The sequence below is a fragment of the Haliotis asinina genome, chromosome 6 (genome assembly GCF_037392515.1).
Source record: "Haliotis asinina isolate JCU_RB_2024 chromosome 6, JCU_Hal_asi_v2, whole genome shotgun sequence".
NCBI lineage: Eukaryota > Metazoa > Mollusca > Gastropoda > Lepetellida > Haliotidae > Haliotis > Haliotis asinina.
This window is the reverse complement of record NC_090285.1, coordinates 23,202,647-23,222,364: the sequence shown is the minus strand read 5'-3', so window position 1 is coordinate 23,222,364 and position 19,718 is coordinate 23,202,647. Positions and strand designations below refer to the sequence as shown.

The 19,718-nt window shown below is 36.8% G+C and overlaps 1 protein-coding gene across 1 annotated transcript in view; it reads left to right on the top strand.

Moving 5' to 3' along the window:
* Positions 1 to 19,718, top strand: part of LOC137286524 (inositol 1,4,5-triphosphate receptor associated 2-like) — a 177,054-nt gene that overhangs the window by 144,279 nt on the left and 13,057 nt on the right. The window contains exons 32-36 of the mRNA XM_067818439.1: positions 8,288 to 8,419; positions 15,421 to 15,518; positions 16,508 to 16,557; positions 16,783 to 16,832; positions 19,035 to 19,115. Coding sequence (XP_067674540.1) covers positions 8,288 to 8,419; positions 15,421 to 15,518; positions 16,508 to 16,557; positions 16,783 to 16,832; positions 19,035 to 19,115 — 411 coding nt within the window. The remainder of the gene's footprint in view (positions 1 to 8,287; positions 8,420 to 15,420; positions 15,519 to 16,507; positions 16,558 to 16,782; positions 16,833 to 19,034; positions 19,116 to 19,718) is intronic.

Genomic DNA, 19,718 nt, shown 5'->3' with positions numbered 1-19,718 from the left:
TGCTTCTGACTTGGTTCATGGTAACATATTTTTCTATATGTCCAAAACGGGATGGTTTTCTTCAGTATGCACACACAATGACCAAATGGTAAACTGGTGCTTTGAATTCTTTGCAGAATTTCAAGTGTGGTGTGACATCCATGATTTCATGTCTTTGGCAGAATTTGTCTGATGTGCAGTTTTAGAATCCCGATAACATGGGGTTGTTGTGAGAGCTTATAGCCACTCTTGTATACTTACAGACCAATTAGATAGTAATACTCTCATCAAGTTGGGCAGATCACTGTTACAGCACTTGATGTCACAATCAAACTGGTCGGGGCAGAGGGATTTATCATCTTCCGATAGTTCATGTTCAAATATGGTACTGATACAGAAAAATGTTCTATAAAATGAATAATAGAATCAGGGGAAGTGTCTTCACACTTGTGAGTGAGTATGGTTTTACCCCTCTTTAAGCAATATATGTTCTGACAATATCACCGTGGGTCACACTGGAAATGGGCTTCACACATTGTACCCATATGGGGAATCCAACCTGGGCCTTTGGGATGACAAGCGCACACTTTAACCACTAGGCTACCCCACCACTCTATCCTCATACTGTATGGTTATATTACTGGGATTCTGGTGCATACATTTGGGTCACTGTGACCACACAGATTGTTCCTCATGTTTTCATCCACGAGTTTCATCCCAGACCACAGTCGTTTACTGGTCATAGTGTTGTAGCTGGGATATTGCTGACTGAGGTGTACAGTAACATTTACTCACTCATGATCTCATGATAACAGATCTTGTACTGTATGCAGCTGACCCTGTCTACACTGTCCACAGCTTATTAGTGGGGTAGTGGAGTAGCCTTGTTATTGAAGCATTTGCTTATGCTGATGACCGGGGATCGATTCCACATATGGGTACTTTGTGGGAATCTGATGTCCCCCATCATGATATTGTTGGAATTTTGCTTAAAGCAACATAGAACCACACTCACTCACTAGTGGGATAAAGAAGTGGTTAAAGCATTCACTCATTAAACACTGAAGACCTGGGTTCAATTTCCCACATGGGTAGAATGTGTAAAGCCTATTTCTGGTGTCCCTGCTGTGATATTGCTGGTACATCAGCGGCTTAAAACTATACTCTGTCACTCCCTCCACCACCTAATTTTCATGATCTCAACTACTGTAAAATAAACAACAGGAATAACATTTCTAACATTTGTTCCTTTAAGTGATGTGAATGAAGGCAGACAGGTGTGAGTGGTTGACAAATATCATCAGTCCATATTTCATTTGAGAACCAGGTCAGTAAGTTGTATAAGCAGCTGATAACTGTTGAAAGGTCATGTAAATAGACAGAGAGAAGTGTGTGGCGACAGCAGAGCTTTTATGCAACTTCCCTCACCTGTGTGTGGAGCACACACCTGTTGTCATCTTGGATTACTGTCTCACAATACAGAGCGATCTAGTTGGCCTCGGACCCTCTGCGTCATGTAATGCAAACTTGAATGGCAACTTCTGCATCTCTGAGTGGCATTTAGAAGTTGGTGTGATGAACAAGAATTTGTGGATTTACAACTTCTTTAACATAATATGAGCAATGTTTTGGTGTAGCTACTAACTCGCTTGATAACATATTATGTTAAAGAACATGTATATCTTTAAACTCTTCTTGTTCAACTTGTGCATCCTCTGTGTGTAAGACAAAGGAACCTAGTTTTGTACTAGTAGCCACTTGTTGATTTCAGACTGATGTGTTTTTGATCTGAGTGAGTCAGTTCAGTTTTACTCAGCTTTTAGCTGTATTCTTACAATATCCCAACAAGGGACAGCAGAAATGGGTTTCACACATTGTACTCATGTGAAGAATCAAAGTAGGGTCTTCAACATGACAAGTGAATGCTTGAACCTTTTTGTAAAAGGATATTAACAGAATCAATAATATCACACAGAATGTGTAGCATTAGTATTCAATGTAAACCTTGTTATATAGTTGCTTGCTGACTCAGTTCACACATATAACTGTATCCCAGTTGCATTGATCTCTCGATTGTCTGGTCAAGACTTGATTATTTGCATACAGCCACCATATAGCTGGCATATTGCTGAGTATGATGTTAGAACTACATTACACAACTGAACTGCTTATTCACAAAGATAGAAACCTATTTCAATGATACTATTTGTCCCCGCTTTTGTCTCACATGTGAGTACACAAAATACATACAGAGGAGTTTCATATGAGCTCTTATAGTTGTGATTTGTAGCAGTGTGCATTAGACCAGTGTTAATACAGCTTCGTTTTTATAAGACACACAGTTTATGCTCACTCAGAAAGTTTCATTATGATCAGAAACTGACATCAACATATATTCTGAAAGTATTAGCCAAAAGTTCAAAACCAGATAAAATATGTAAAATTAGTCTTCCTGAAGTAATTGGAACATGTTATTATTACTTTAATGCTTTTATCACTTTACAATGTGCGATGATAAATGTAAAGAAGTTTTACATTTTACAGTAGGGAATAATTTCATGTTGTTACTAAATGGCTGATGACCAAAATTATTGGGTTTGAGTTTTCAATGTTTACTTGATAACACTGAGAGGGGTGATATCGTTTAGGAAATCAGGATTTTGCAAGGACCAGTTAAAAATAAAAAATAAATGAGTGGAGACAAGAAATTTTTCTGTTGATTTACCTGTTATATTGTTCCAAAATTAGAGGAACGCCTCTTCAACAGAATATGATTAAAAAGTAATATGAAATATTTGTCCAATATTGTGTTCAATCATTAAAACACAGAACAGATTAATAAGATCTACTGTCAATTCATTATGCAATAAGGAGAGTTTAATCTCTTTCATCATTTTTACTGAACTCAGTAATGTCAGAGAAAACGGCAAAAAAATTGTAATTTTTCTAATCAGTGTTATTGACTGGACTGTAATAAAACTGTACAGCTTTGCACCCTGTTACCTCTATCCTTTGAAGAATCTTAATCAACCCTGCTGTTGGTGCAGGTATTGTCAAGTCATCTATAACATTACAGATGATTATTCTCCCTGACAAAAAAACATGTATATAACTTAATGGGCAATTGCATCCTCTGCTGTAAGATCCTGGAACATTATGAGCTATTTTCACAAAAGTAGGACATTAATGGTTCCATTAAGGTGTGGATCTCAATTAAAATTCCCCTACCATTTCCGACTGAATGCTTAGATATGCAGTGTCAGTTTTCAAAGGAGCCATTCAATCTGAGATTAATGGTGCATATGCATTTGATGAAAAGAATCAAGTCTTGAATTTCTTGTATAGATCTTTATTCTTTTGACTGTACATCCACATAATGTCCTTATGGAAGGCATTAGAATCAAGCAATAAGTTCTTGGACTGACAAATTTCCAATACATGCACAGTGTGTTAAACATGACATGCATAAATGATTTGACAGTTCCCATATAAGATTTTAATTGAAATGATGGTTTATTGGTATGGAAAAGTGTGAAAATGACACAGAAAAATTCAATATATTATTTGATAGTCTTTTGTGTGGATAATTACAAGGCATTTGCTGCCTGAGGTGAAACCAGATTACAGCAAATTGGCATCAGAGATCAGCTAATTAACCTTTATTCAGAATGTTACAAAGACACCATGTACACCATGTGAAATCCTCACTATAGTGAATAGTTTGAATAGCCCATATGCCTTCATGGACAGTTGATATCTTTATTAAGATATGCCATGCTATTATTGTCAGTGTGTTTGACCATAAAGAGGTTGTAACTGAAGTGCTTGCTTGTGCTGCCGAAGACCGGGGACAACCCCTGCAGTGATATTGATGGAATGTTCCTAAAATCACAATAACCTTACTCGCTGACACATCCTTTGTCAGTGTATTAGACCGACACAGTCTATGTCAGTGTATTCTAAAGAAGTAGATGCCAATTTATTTCAGTAACTACCACTCCTGTTGACATCAGAACTTATTAACCTGCAGGAGCTAAGTACTAAAGTTTGTAAGGCAGCTTTTGATCAATAGGATTTTTTTCAGACACAGCTATGATTCAAAATATGACATGTTAGATTTGACCACTTTCTAACCAGCAATGTGTATTCATACAGCAACATTTGAGATTCTGAATGATGGTCAAAGGATTCTTCTCTCATAGTTGTGTTAAACAGTGAGAGATGTGAAAGGGGCTTAGATTCAGATACTAAATACAAATTCCCCATAGTCCACAAGACACGGAAAAATATATTTCTAGAAGAATGTTATGAAGGGAAAGCAGCTTTGCTGTGTGTCAAAGATGAACCTCATTGATTAAATTTGCCTCATTGTTTTGGCAGCTCCAAGATAGACACTGTGCCTCATTCCAATTCCATGAATGTAGAAACTGATTCATGGTTGGAACCTTTCAGGAACAATAGTTCCATCAATACTGAATGAGATAAAATATATATGACCTTTACCACAGGCCTGATTTATCCTATTGGCACCAATGTCATTGAAGGATCAGTGAGTTCTTTGTAGGTTGTGTCTAGTTCTCTGTCATTGTCAGCTTCTTCCTTAATCAGACTACATTTAGGATTCTATTTAATGTGTGTTCAGCAACAACCTTTCACTGAGGAGTGACCGCAGAATGTTGTTAAGATGGGGAATGATTTGGTGGTTGATATTTCTTACTAATTAATCATATCAGATATTTCAGATCATTTGGTTCTGAATCAGGCTAACGTCTCTGCTGTTTCTGAAGGACACTCTCATACTGACTGATCAGTCATGTTTAATTAACTGTTCTCTGAAAATCCTCTTGGAGCTTCTTTGACAGACGTCATGTGGCATGTTAATCATCTTTCCCTGGTATTGTTTCTTCAGAAATGTTTCAAATGTTTTACACCTTTGTGCAACCAGTCACATTCATGAATTGACAGGTGCAGTGTATTCTTGTCCTCCGTACTAGTTTGGGGGCAGACAGGATATTGACCAATCATTTTCCTTGTACAAGATGACAGTAACCTTAGCAGCAAGACAGTCACAAATCCTGTGAGATATGTGAGTTACCACCACCTTTGTGCCTTGATAGCTGTGTACAAGTCCAGAAACCATGAACCAAAAGTATAAGCAGTCATGCAGATATGCCTCATAAGAAAAAGGAAAACAATTTACATCTTCACAATTATGCTATGTCTCAACAATATTTAGTTGTTTTTGAATATTTGTATAATAAGAACACTTGGAGGTGAACAGTCCTTTTTTTGGTGAAAAGAAGAATGACTTTCTCACTGTGAAACAACTTGCTTTATTCATTCTTACCATATGAAACACTGAAGTGTATGGATATGCGTTAATGCTTACTTTATTACATTTGAATAGAAAGCACAGCCTGTACTGTTGAAATTGTCTGACAGAATATGTCAAAATTATCAGTGTAATTTGAAGAATATTGCTGTAAACTCCTACAGGTTCTGAAAAAGAAATGGTGATGCAAATATTTCGTTTGAATAAACTGGTTTGTGTTTTGATGTGCAAATGTCCAGGGGAGAAATAAAGGATCAATACAACCCAGTAAATACCTTACCATATGTATTCATGAAGGTTCTGTCAGCCTTTAGAGGTTATTATTGTATTGATGGCTTGTCAATGTCTAAAGCATAAATTGTGGCTTCTTACACAAGGATGCATAGAAACAACATTACATACCGTACTCTCTCTGACACTGATGGGTTTATGCATTTCATGAGCTTTACACACTGAAGTCACATTGACACTCCAGGGTACATGCACTGAATCAGAAATACAAATTGTACTCACAGTGACAATGCTGGATGTATGCATTACATTACATTAGCATTACATGTTAGAATGTCATTGACACTGTTGCGTATATGCATTACATTAGCCTTACATATTATAGCCTTGCCACCAACAGGCTCCTGTAGTTGAGAGTAAACACTGTCACACTGACACAGCTAACTTTCCACTTACAGGATAGGTTCCTAGCATGAGTCTATGGGCATTTAAGCCTGGTTCCACTTTGGATATATTGGTACCAGAAACTTGAGTCTTCTGTTATATTTTCTCTGGCTGACTGGGCAGACCTGGCTTAAAATATCCAGTGGGCACCAAGTACAAATACTTTGTCTGAAATTGTACGTGACCAACAGAAGATGTTTTCTGTTCCTAATATTGTTCCTCTTGTGAATCTGTCTGTCTTCAGGGGCAGGGGTTAAGCAGGGATGATCTTTTCACCGAACAATTCTTGCATTCTGCACGAAGCCTGGCTATTACTTCCTTCTTTCCCAATCTCCCACATATCCTCATTTCCATTTATTGATTTTCCCTTAAAGCACTCTGGTGCTGTCATGAAGGTTTCCAAGAATTTTGATTGATTCTTGCATTTTGGGAGTTTCTTAATCACCACTGCATGAACATGGGTCAGCAGGTGATAATGTTTAAACATGTCACGATAAATATTTCTTTTAGTTACACATCGTATGAGTTTTTACTTGGAAATCAAATGCTTCATAAACATGCTTAAAATGCAAATAAGATTACATCAACTGTTTTCTAAGGATCAGCATATGTTCTTTAAGCTGCTTTGTGTTAGAAATCAATATCAGTTATATGTGGAAGTTCAGCTTGATAAACATGAGCACTTTAGAAACTGAGAGGATCCTTGAGGTCTGTTGCATAGAATCCAGTCTGGCACCCTTAAAATTTGTTATTAGTTACATTATGGCAAGGAAATGGCTCTTTGACATTCATCCTTCATTTGAAATGCTGATGAAGCAAGGTTTTCTACAGTAGCAATGCTTCATGGAGAGTTCGCAACACTGAAACCTAAACAGCCAAGTTATTATTGTTGGTATTGGACGTCGTGGGACAGAGGGCCTTCTTGGTGCTAGGGAAATGTCAGACTTAAAAGTTGCAGCAGTATTTGAAATATTTTCATAAATATTATCAGACAGGAACAAGTAACTGACAAGGAACCATTTTTTTCTTTCTTTTCTATCAAACATGTTAGTAAGGCCAAAATGAGTGAGGACAGCTGATTTTGTAAACCTTAAGATTGCATGTAATTATGTACATATCTGATAAAACACATTTTTAGCTTTACCAGTTCATTTTGTTGTTAGTTGTAGGGCTTAAACAAACCATAATCCTGATTCATATGAACCGTACCTATCAAAACTATTTGTGAAAGTTATTCTCATTTCTGGATCATGAAGATACTGAGGACAAAATGACTCTTATCATCCCATGTTCTTTTGTCACTGTCAGCAATATTCAACCTACATGACAGTGATCTGTAAATAATTACATCTGGGCCTGATGTTCCTGAGCATTATGAGCATCCATCACAAAACTGGATATGATCACATGCAAGCAGCAAATTCATTCAACCCAAGCATGTGATCCACTGAGCTGCTTTCTACTACAGAATCTTTACTCTTGAAACATACAATGAACTGCATTGTGAACAGCTAATGTTACAAGAGCTGCTACATACTTTCATATCAATGTCATATATCAATGTCAGTCAGACTGGCTATCATCAGTGGAACACACCGAAAACATTGAGGATTTGTGTATACAGTCTCTGTGGCTATATATGAAGCCACTTATTGTATGTCAGAAACTTTGCCATTTCCATGAACTGGGCCCACGTTTCACAAAACTCTCGTATGGCTAAGGTCTCATAACTTTTCTCGTAGCTTTTGCACCTCATATGTTACAGTATGCCAGGTACGAATGCTACGAGAAAAGTTACGAGACCTTAGCCTTACGAGAGCTTTGTGAAATGAGGCCCTGGTTTTCAAATGTGACTTCTGAAATTAGAAGCTACGGAGCAGATATGTTCTGTTATCATGATTCCTTGACATACAACCTTTAGGAACATAGCTTATGAAATCCCAAAGATGTATGTCTAGAGCAGTAGCAATGCTACACTAATGCTTAGTCTCTGAATATATATATACTGAAATGGATCCCCAAGTGATATAAAAACCTGAAGAAATCTAGACCTTCATTTAGGGTTTTAGCATGGTAGGGAGGGCAAGGGGTTTAAGGGAAATAATGTGGTTCAGGTACTGTGTCACAGAATAACTCTGGTTGTGTGATACTTGTCTCAAAGCAGAAATATGTGATGCTTGAGTGTGTTTTTTTATTTCAGTTTGTGTTTTTCATAATGTAAACAATGTCAGAAAACCAAGATTTTGGATTTAAGACTCTATTGTTTCATGTTGTCGATGCACATGATGGCTATTGTTTCAGGAGCTCAACCAGTCTGTGACTGATGCCAAGTTACGAGATGTTATTCAGAGGATCCAGGTTCACATTGAAGTCTTGGAACAGTCAGCTGCCAAGGTGTCAAGTAGAGCAGAGGTGTTTGGTGCCGTGCAACAGGTAGTGATGCATATGAAACTCTCATATCTAATGTAGTTGTCACTCTGCTGAACTTATGGAATGAATGTGCCAGTTGACATGGACAGTATGCAGTTGTGTAGTTAATATTAGTAATGAATATATTGTTTGGCTTCAAAGTGAAGAATAATGAACTAATGCAGTAATTATGGTAGTAAAATCCATGCCTAGCAGATATAACAGGGAAAAAGGTATAATTGACTGGTGTGCTTTTTTAAAAAAAATAACATTTATCAACATTCATATGTAATTATCAATAACAGTAATGATTATTCCTTGTGCACTCTGTATATATTGATACTGAAAATATAATAAGATGGGAAATAATAAACAAATACATTTGAAGCTGGATTCCCAAGGTATATAAGTGTATATGTAGAGGAGAAATTACCATTTTTTTTATTATTTTTTTTTGTATTTGTTTTTGAAAGATTTTCCTGATGAGTAGTGCCTGTTCTGCAGGTTAGCATGGATTGTTTTTATTTCAAATTTAGTGCTTCATGGAACATGGATTATTCCACTCAATCATTTCAGTTATATCAAAATTAGATTGATTTTGTCCCACATGATCTTTGCTCTCTGTCTAAATTCAGGATAGGATTACAACAGCTATGTAGCTAATGATATGACATGATCCATTTTAGCACAGAATTTGAGGAATTCATCCAATTTGCAGTCAGTACATCCATGATTTGATTGAGATCAGACCCATGAATTCATTGAGCCTTATTACATGAGCTTACATTCAGAGTTCTGTATAGCATTTTCAGATTTAATTAGCAGGTATAAAACTGGTCAGTAATACGATGTAGTGCATTGTTGGAAAATGACAACAATAAAATCTAATAGCTGCTAACCCAGGTGTAGTCTGATATTGGTGTTCAACAGCCATCAGTGCAGATTACCAAGTGTAGTGCATTACAGTACATCAGGTAACATACTATGTAACCTTGCCAAATCTTCATCAACTCTTTGGTTATATTAGCAGCTAAACTGTGTGTAAACTTGTATGTTAAGCCAAAGCTTATGTAAAGTTAGGACCTAAAGTATTCAATAAAGAGGTGTTCAACTCCTATGGACAATCATCAAACAGTATTGAGAAAAAGGACTATGTAAAAACATGCAACAGTGGTGTGTTTTATGTACAAGTTACCCCACAGGGATAGTCTTTGTGCTGTACAGTCTACTGGAGATTGCAAGGTGTGATGTAGTCTTTATATAATCACACTACTAATGAAGTAACAGAAACTATTGGCTGATCTTTATGGGCCATCAAGATTCCCTACTTTGTGTCCCCATAAATGGAAGGCTACTGATATATGGCTGCAGTGGTACTGAAACTGTTTTCTATTACACTCTAACCACATGCAAGAGAGAATCTGTTACAGGCCATTGGGGAGAGGGGTCATATCAGCAACACTGTGTCATAAGAGTGAAGTTGAATCATAGGTTATGAGTAGATTTGCATTATGGTTTTTCTGATTCATGAGATATTCTCTGCACTAAATTTTATTTGGAACCAAAGTGTTTGACAGTGGATATTGAATTTGTTAACTTTATGCCAATTCTCATTGCATATCTATGCATTTCTGCACCAATTATATCAGCTGTTTAATAGGTTTATTTCAAATAAACAGTCTGGTCATGATATTGAAACATATACCAGGGTGGCATTCCAGATAGTAATGGTAGCAAGTTATACTAATTGCAAATGCCATATCACTACGAGCTCTTTGTTGAACAGCCCTGATTTAGTATTATGGGTGACCTTTTTGTAAAAGAGATCCTTGTACAAAGGCATAGCAAAATGGATGAATTGCCAGCTCCATGATATATTTTTCATAGCAATATTGTCAAAGTATCAGTATTTTCAGGCTCAAAATGAAGATGAGACTCAGACCAAGTCATATTTTTATAACAGAACCTTTATTTAGACAAAAAATGTTTTTGATTATAAGCATCCAGTGTGTTTCATTTGTACATGGTTTTGAGATAGCCCCTAAAGTTCAAGAGCAGCAATGTCATGGGTCAGTGGGTGGTCACTCTATTAGCCACCTCTGACTGGTCAAGGCTATTGAACCTCATTCTGTGGTCAGTTTACAAGCAAGCTCAAATTGTCATCCTAAACAACTGGCTGAATGGGTTCCACCTAGCCATTGAATCAGTAGGTTTTGATATCCCAAGAACCGCCTTGTCTGGGGACTTGGGGATTTTGCCTGCTGTCGTTTAAATTCAGCATTACTGTTTAATAGATTTGAAGCACAGCTATAAATTACTCCACAGAATGTTTGGAGACTTCAAACTGTGCATCATTGAATTTTGTCAAATCCATGTAATCCCTGGTAGTAAAACACCAGTCCAGTGGTTTTATGTCTATCATTGGAGTCATTTTATTACCAACAGGTAAAAATGTCACAGCTTAGTGTTTTTACAAGCGATAAATGTCAGATTAGTTGATGTCTAAAGCAGATCAGATATCAGGAATGAAATTCAAACGTCTGATGTAAAAAGACAAAATATTTATCCATTAGGCCATTGGACATATGTATTTAGAGGACTTAAAATTAAGGGATCAGGAGAGTGATCATTGTGTACCATTTAGATTATGTAGCTATCGATTGTGTTTGATAAATCTGCAAAGAAACAGCTCAATAGGATATTGTGGTTATGCTTATCATTAAGGATGCCGTTCTGGGTACTTTCGTCCTCCCCAAATATAACCTTGGATATTCATTTAGTGTAGTCAGTTGATGGTTTAGATGTCTGATTGAAAGATAAACATAACTGGACTAGCCCCCATCCGATCAGCATTTGTAAGGCATAAGCTGTTGAGTTATGGCCATGCTACGTGCTTGATGGGCCATTGACATTTGTAACTCTTAGCCCAGTGATGAGAACCTAATCAAAGATGAAAAGGGAAGAGGAACATTCAGTCATCCTTGCATTGATTAATAGCATTCAAATCAATCAAGGAACAAAATTTGTGCAAATTTCTCCATGGAAAATCATGAAGAGGATATATGATGAAAGAGAGTTAATTTCTTCTGATCTCATTTCTTGAGTCTGATATCAGAGGTCCTCCCTTTGGGTTCAGATGTAGAAATTTATATATATCAGGGATTTAAGGTATTGAGTCCTGTATGCATCAAAGCAGATAATTTGTATGAATGGTCCCTTGGGCTGCAAATTATGTTTCTCTTTTGCATCATTACAACAAATTCAGTTGTAGCCATAGGTGCAAGCAACTGTATGTTACAGACCATATCCAGTTTCGCAGTGGCTGTGTTTCAAACAAGGAAAATCTCATCTGCATGGCTGATACGGAGGTCACACTCAAACCCCATTTTGGTGTCTGGGACTCCTGACACAAGCCTGAGACCTCCTTCCACTCAAGTAGAAAGGCCTGGGTAAATCCCTGGTGTGTGTGCGTGGCATATTTTTAGTAAAAGATATGAAAATGGAGTGTTGTCCTTATGTCAAATAATCTAAATGTTTATCAGGTTTGCCACCTTTATGGCTGCTGGTTCGATGGCAAAACATACTGAGGTCATTTACTTTTGTATGCAAGGTATTTAATTGCTTTGGTTCAAAGTCAGTTTGAGTTTCTTTAAACATCCTCCAGTCCAGAAGAATGAGGACTATGATTTATGGATATACAACTTCTTTTATTCAGTGAGTGCGATTTTTCAATATAGATACTAATGTCGATGGAGATACTAATGTCGTCAAGCAAATGGTACAGGGTATTACAAGAACTGGATAAAAGAAGTTGTATATCCATAAATCGTAGTCCTCATTCTTCATTTACTGGACTTCTAGATTGCCTATCAAAGATATCCTCCGGTCCAAATACCCCACAGGAAGAGAGATGAGGTTGGTGATATGGTGGGTGACCGATGATATAAGTAAACAAGGTTAAGATTTTCATTGAACTACTAAACAAGGATTGTTTTGAAATGCTCAACATAATGATAGGATAAAAGCATACATGGAAAAACTATTTTGGGTTATCCATTAATTTGGTCAGTATTAATGGTAATTTTGATGTGGAAACATATCTTTAATTGGCCATTAACTTGGTCAATATTAATTTTAATGTGATACAAAACAGGACTGTGTCCAGAGCAGAAGTTGCTAGGTTGTGGTCAGTTTACTAAGTGCCCTTAGCCTCCACCTGTCACCTCAGAGTTCAGTGCAAGTGTTTGGGGTGACAGGTGACATAAGTTTCAGGCCCATTGTGTCATCTGACCATAACAAATGAGATCACTGGACTTGGCTATCTGCATGCTCCCATGTAACACAGGGCCTAAGGCCTCTGCAGATACAGATAACTGATATTCAAAATTATAACAGTATTTGTTTTTTAATTCTGAATTTAAAGTTTAAGCTATGCATTACTGTCCGATGACTATACGCCAGATATGGTCATGATTGCAATTACGTTATTATAAAAAATGTGCAAACTAAGCAAAATACCAAATTCAAGACTGACTAAACCAAAGTTTGTTCTCCAACCGAATGACTTCCTGTTTACTACATGGTAAATGTGTCCTAGAATTCCAGAAGCAATGGATTTGCTACACCTTTTCAAAGTGTTTCAAAATGTCACTCATTTATATTTCAGGCAGGTAGTCTATTCCTATTCCTGTAATAGGACATAAACATTATTTGGTCTTCAGGGCATCAACATGTTTTTTTCCTAAATAAAGAGAAATGAGCTGATGATGACCTGACATTGGGATGCATGGTAGATCATACCAGCTGAACTACAAAATGTATCTGGTATGGACCAAAAGCATTCAAAACCTTGGATAGAATACATGATGCTGTCTTCTCAACCACTTTGATAATGTTACAAGTAAGGAGAATGCTTTGCATAATCTTCTTAAATTTAGCGTAAGCTGAAAGGTTTCAAAACTGTTGTTGTTGCTGGATGGTTTAGCTGACCATCTCTCGTCTCTGACTACACCAACTGGTGAAGTAAACAACATTAGCATAACTAAGTAGATCCTTACACCAACAGTTCCACCCACCCATGCAAGCCATGTTGGTACGTTTGACATACACACAAAGTCCTCATTGCCAATGAAGATGTAAAACCAAGTTTGCATTGATGTCATAGTGCAAGGAGTATTGACAGTTGGGTGAAGCAACAGGGGATTGAGGACTGTTCCAGTGTTCACAATACCCCATGTCAACATTCACTTGTCAGCCTCTCTGTTTGTCCAAGGATCAATGACTCAAACAAACACCCTTATCAACCTGTTCGATCTTTGTCTGGTCCACAGTTATATTGAGAAAATACTGACTTTGGATGCAAGCCTCGCAATGTGATTTACTGGTTACACAGCGTTAGTATCTCTTGCATTGCCGAGTAGCCATTTGGTTTACTTTGCCCTTCCAATCATGTACGGATGTGTACGCATTGTAATTCTAGATTTTGATCAATGACATGTTATTTCAATTAATTCTAGCATTTTGTTGTATTGTTACAAAATGTGATAAGGAATAAGGAAACCACCATGTGTCCTATCAGACAGGGAATTAATGATGATCATCCTTATCGATAGATTTTGTTCAAAAGATGAAAAATGGGAAATAATGTCATACAATAAATTGTATTATTATCAAAATCAAACAAACATAAATAATGGTGTGTTGCTGACGTGATGCAGCCCTAGTCCTTCTCCCAGACACTGATGTAAATGGTGTCAGTCTTGAGATCAAAATAATGGTGTAAACGATAGCTAAGTAAGGGTTTCTCCAAGTCAAACACAGACTACTGTCTCAGGCCTGAACAGTCTTTTCAGGCAGAAAACACATCTCCATGACTCACTGTGATTGTGTGGAGACTATACTGTAAAAATTATGACTTGTGAATAATGAACACATATATCTAGATAAATAGTTCATTGGCAAATAACAGAAGTGTATCTCACTCAACCTTTTCTCTCATTTCTTTTTTTCCAAATGCTGTTCCTTTCTCTCCATCTATTCAATCATCATATTTTTGGAAGGCATTGATGAACATTTTCTAGAGCACTACAATTCGCTGTGGAAATGCATCCAGGAAACATAAGATGCTGGATTCAGATCCCCTATTTAACACTGGTTATAGTTATCATACTATGTACATACTCATTATTGTGTGCGTCACTGAAGTGACTAGAGGAGGAGGGAAAGGTTTGATGTCAAATTCTGTATTATGAGGACCACAGGGTTCGGGGTATATTCTTACTATTTCAGGTGTTGGAATATACACCAAAACATTGTGTTGTTCCTCATAATACAGACGTTTTCTTCAATAGATGTTTTTTCTTCACATGTATCAGTTTGAAGTGCCATGTGAAAAATTTAAAGGAAATGTCACTTGGGGCTTTTTTACCACATCAAGCTGACTATGAAAGCAACGAAACCTGACCAACCTGACTTACTCACTTTAATATTTCTCTTAGGGCAGTGGGGTAACCTAGTGGTTAAAGCATTCAAATCCCCATGCGAGTACAATGTGTGAAGCCAATTCTGATGTCCCCAGTGATGATATTGCTTGAATATTGCTAACAGCAGTGGAAAATAATACTCATGCACTCATATTTCTACTTTCAATCTTCAATCCTGTTCATATCTTTCTATCTGCAGTAACTCACGCTTGTCATGAGAGGCACCTATCAGAATCAGGTGGTCAGACTTGCTGCCTTCATTGACACATTTCATCATATCCCAATTGTGGATGCTCATGCTGTTGATCACTTGATTGTCTGGTTCAGACTCGATTATTTACATAACACTGGAATATAGTTAGAACACCACTGAGTGTTGCTTAAAACTAAATTCACTCACTCACTTTCTATCTGCCTAGCTTCATCTGAGTGTGGCACAACACAGAGAGAAACTGGTGTCATCTTTACATCCAAGACCTTCATAGCAAATCATTGAATAACCATATATGTCATACAAAACACTTAAACTGTTTAATGTGACAGGAAAACCGGATGAGTACAGCCATGGAAATCATGATCACATATGTCAACCACCTCCGGTCCATGTATGACAAAGAACATGCAGAGCTGGAGGATGCCAGGTGAGTGTTCTAGGTATCAGTCATACACACAACTAATGAGAGAGCTGAACTCCACTGTCTGTCAATAGCTGTATATAAGGCCCTTTGGTATTTTGTCAGTGACTTTTCCAGCTTTATCACAATAACCTTAAAACAATCAACTCTATTCCAGGGAAAGAGGTGGATGACAACATGAGGACAATGTGTTAAGACCATTCCTGGTGTCCCATGCCATGATGTTGCTAGAATATTGATAAATGCAGCATAAAACTCACTCGCTCACTCACTCACTTATTTTTGAGGAGCAGCTTCGTACCCTATAAATATGTTTTTATGTAACTATGTGCCTGTTATGTGCAAGGTGAGATGTTTAAACACATTATCTGTCCTTATTAGTAGCTCAAGTTTGATTACTTGTGAATTATCAAACAAGGAAATCAACACATGGCAGTAATTTTAGTTTTGTTTTTCTGTTCCCAGTCAAAGTAGTATATAGAAATTGATTTTACCATCAATGTGATCAACTATGAATGACAAAAAGAAACAGCAGTGATTAATTTTGCTGGGTGTTTTTTTTATTTTCATAGATGTTTTCGTGCATTGATGATTCAAACTATACTGATGACATATCAAAAATAGGTATAAATTGTATTATCTTTTGTTTTAACTCATTGACTGCCACCATGAGTATACTCCTAGTATCAGTTTGACACTATTACCTCATAGCTTTATCAGTGATATTGTAATACACACACAAGAAGCATTTGGTTCCTGGCAGTAGCAAAAAACATCAGGAGACCATTGCTTCTTGTGCCTGTTTTGCCAGCATATGAAACACCATTGATGTAGCAACAAGGTAACTCTTAGTGGCAAATTTGACAAGAATTGATTCTACAAGTTTACTTCTGAGGGGCAGTCAACAGGTTAATGACCTAAGAAATATATATTCACCACTGCATTTCATAAGGTGTCATGCATTTATTTCTTTTTCTTTCTATCTTTTTTTTCAGAAAAATTTTGCAAGACAAGCCTTTTGGTCAGACAGTTCTTCATGATTTAGGTTTGTTGCCTTACTGTGTACAATGTTAAGTAAAGGGTAAAGATTATTTGTTCTTATGCAAAGCTGAATGGGCAAGTTACACCATTCTACATTAGTCACTTACTGTCTTTTACAATAGACTGTGAATACTGTAGTCTTTGCTATAACTGGATTTATGAATCCCCAAAGTCTCAATAATTTCTCTACACTTTGTTCCTGCGAGTAACATGTATTCTTCCCTTACAGATCGGTCCAATCGGTCAATGTCAGTTGCAGCCTTAACTGCCCCTCTCAGGGTAGGTATTGCCCTTACTCAAACATGAAACTTGACCAGATCACATTGATTATACACTGTTTTCAGAATCTAAATTATTGATACATTTTAGACATTTTTCTATCAATCTGAGATATTGTGTATTTATAGAATTCACATAATGTTTTTGTTTCTGAGATTACTTTTAAACTATTGTTAACTTTGAGTAAATTGTGTCATCATATTTGTGTATATTATCTTTTCTTCAAAGACATTAGTGTTTATTTGTGGTAGTAGTCACTTTTCGGCTTCAGTTCATATTTGCTGAAGCTGTTATATTTCAGTATCCTGTTCTGCAAAGGGCAATGCTGTGGATGTCATAACTCACATATATTCACAGACTTATGACAGACACAATTCCTTTGGTGGAAGAGGACCTAGGGATTTTATCAATGTTTGATTGCCACACACTAAATATCAGTTTAACTTGACAATTTAGCTTCCTCATCTTCGTAGCCGATCCCCTAGCCCAGGTGGTTCTAAGGAGAAGGTACTGGATGGTCCACAACCTTGACCTTGCTCTCTCTCTTCTCTCTATCAGTCAGCAGTGTTGTATAGATCTAGATCTGCTCAGTCAGCTATAGATGTAGCTATTATGGTTGACCGTTGGTTGACATATATAACCTTATCATTGTCCTGTAGATTAAAAATCAGTTTTCCTGTTTCCACTGTAGTTGTCCAACAGGGTTGTCAGTTTGTGCCATTTTGCCACAATCAAAGCTTTTATAGTTTTATTTTGCTTCATACTGTTGATGTCCTGCATCAAATATTTCCAGATTTATCATTTATTTGTTTATTTTTTTGCTTTTTTTATGATATGTTTTGTTGCATCCAACCATACAGTGAATGTTCTTTGAATGTGGACATATATTTGTTTGCTGTGATTTGCGATAGCATTCAAAATATGATTTGCTGCTAGATGTTCCCATGCATTGTTCATGCTTTGAACTGATTCATGCAGTAGTAACATCCAAGTTGCGTGGAATGAATGACCTTACAATAATTTGATACAGTTATCGCATCACCCAGGTAACCGCTCTTTTTATTTGCAATCCACACCATTGCTGCTCTTCTTGCAGAGAAGTCAACATTGGATTTGATTATTTTCCAAACAAGAAAACTGACAAACTTCACCAACATCTGTTCCTGTCAATATTTCTAGTTGTATCTGTCAATATCTTGTCGTTCAACAAGTTTAATACATTAGAACAAACAGACAATACCGGCATCTTGCAGTGGTGACATATCAGTTTCAGGAGGAGGCAGCCCCCCACATGCTTCTCCATCCATAAGAGCATTGATAACTCATCAGCCCAATCTCCATAAATATCTAGATGTTTACACAGGTTTAGGATCAGTTCCTCTCAGCAAGGATACTTCAGGTGTCCCTGGTGCTAGATTCTATACAGATGGTGTTACAAGTGTCAAGATTTATTGTCATCAAGATCAGGCCTCTTGGAGTTACCTCCCTTGTGTTGGCACTGCCCACTGAATGAATGCAGTTCACTGTTGTTTTGGCACAGGTGGTTTTCATTAGGGGAGGGTGTTGTTGAATGGTCCGTGTCATTGCTAAATTACAGTTGCAGATTCTGTAATAACAGATTTCAAGATGTGAATCTTTTATTGCACATGGAGTTTAGACTGTTATTTCTTGGTGTCCCATGGGAATTGGTCTGAAACACATATTTAAGAATGGCAGCAAGAACATGTGGTCAGATCGTTTGTGTGGTGTCAGTTGGTAGTCACTTGTTTACATGAAACAATCGTATTCTTGGTATCCCAGGTTTCTAGGTAACAAACATAACAACATGCATAGATTTGTTGATGGAATAAATAGATTTCCAGTTTCAACAGAGCAGAAAATGGACTGGCAATATATTTAAATGTCAATCTTTGAATCAACCATGGTAAGTATTAACTCAGGGTTTTATATGAATCCAGTGGCAGAAGAATTTGATAAAGTTTGTCTTCAAATTTATGCTTAAAAAAAAAAATGAAATTCCTGTTAGTCAAAGTAAAGATATTTCAGATGAGTTTGAATGAATTAGTTCTGAATAATACCATTTTCTTTTCTGATGTTCATATACTCTGCTCTAAACAGGTGACAAATAAAACCCTGTGTGATTATGAAATATCCCAAAGGAATTTGTTAGAATATAAGTGAATTATATGATGTGTCCTGTAGACAAGGTGGAGAAGTGAGGTTGTCTTGCCGCGGATGTGTGGTGGCGCAGGTAGCCCCCTTCTCAGACACTCAGCATCATTGGTAAGGATCAACACTCACCCCACAAACAACGTTGTTGGTAACGTCTGTGCACATCCCCTCATTCAACCACTTTGCCTGGCTCTACAGTGCTTCTTTTGGCAAAGTGCCATTATTTCTATCAACCAGTGTGGTATCACATGCTTCAGTGCATATTGTTACTTATCTTACTATTTTACTTTTCTACTGCACTTCTCACTTGTCCAAATCTTCACTGCATTGCTATCGTTCTAATATGAAACAGTACACAACAATAATTATTCTTTTCTAACCTAACATTCAACATTCATCTAAAGCCATTCATTTTTCGATAAAATATTCTACTGTAACACTTATGTAATGTAATTTAAAGTTTTAAAAATATTTAAAGTGCTGTAATATTTTCTTGAGTTAATTTGTATGAATTACATAAGAAACATTATATTTAGTGCCATCTGTTTTCAAAACACATTTCATCAGATATGTCAATAATGTTAAAGCTCTTTATTGTGCTAAGAATTCATATAACTCCTGGATCTTTTTTATGATATTTGTGTATCTCTGTTCACCCACTGGCCATCTTTGCTGATTAATACTCAATTAATTACTACCATCAACTGTGTTTCT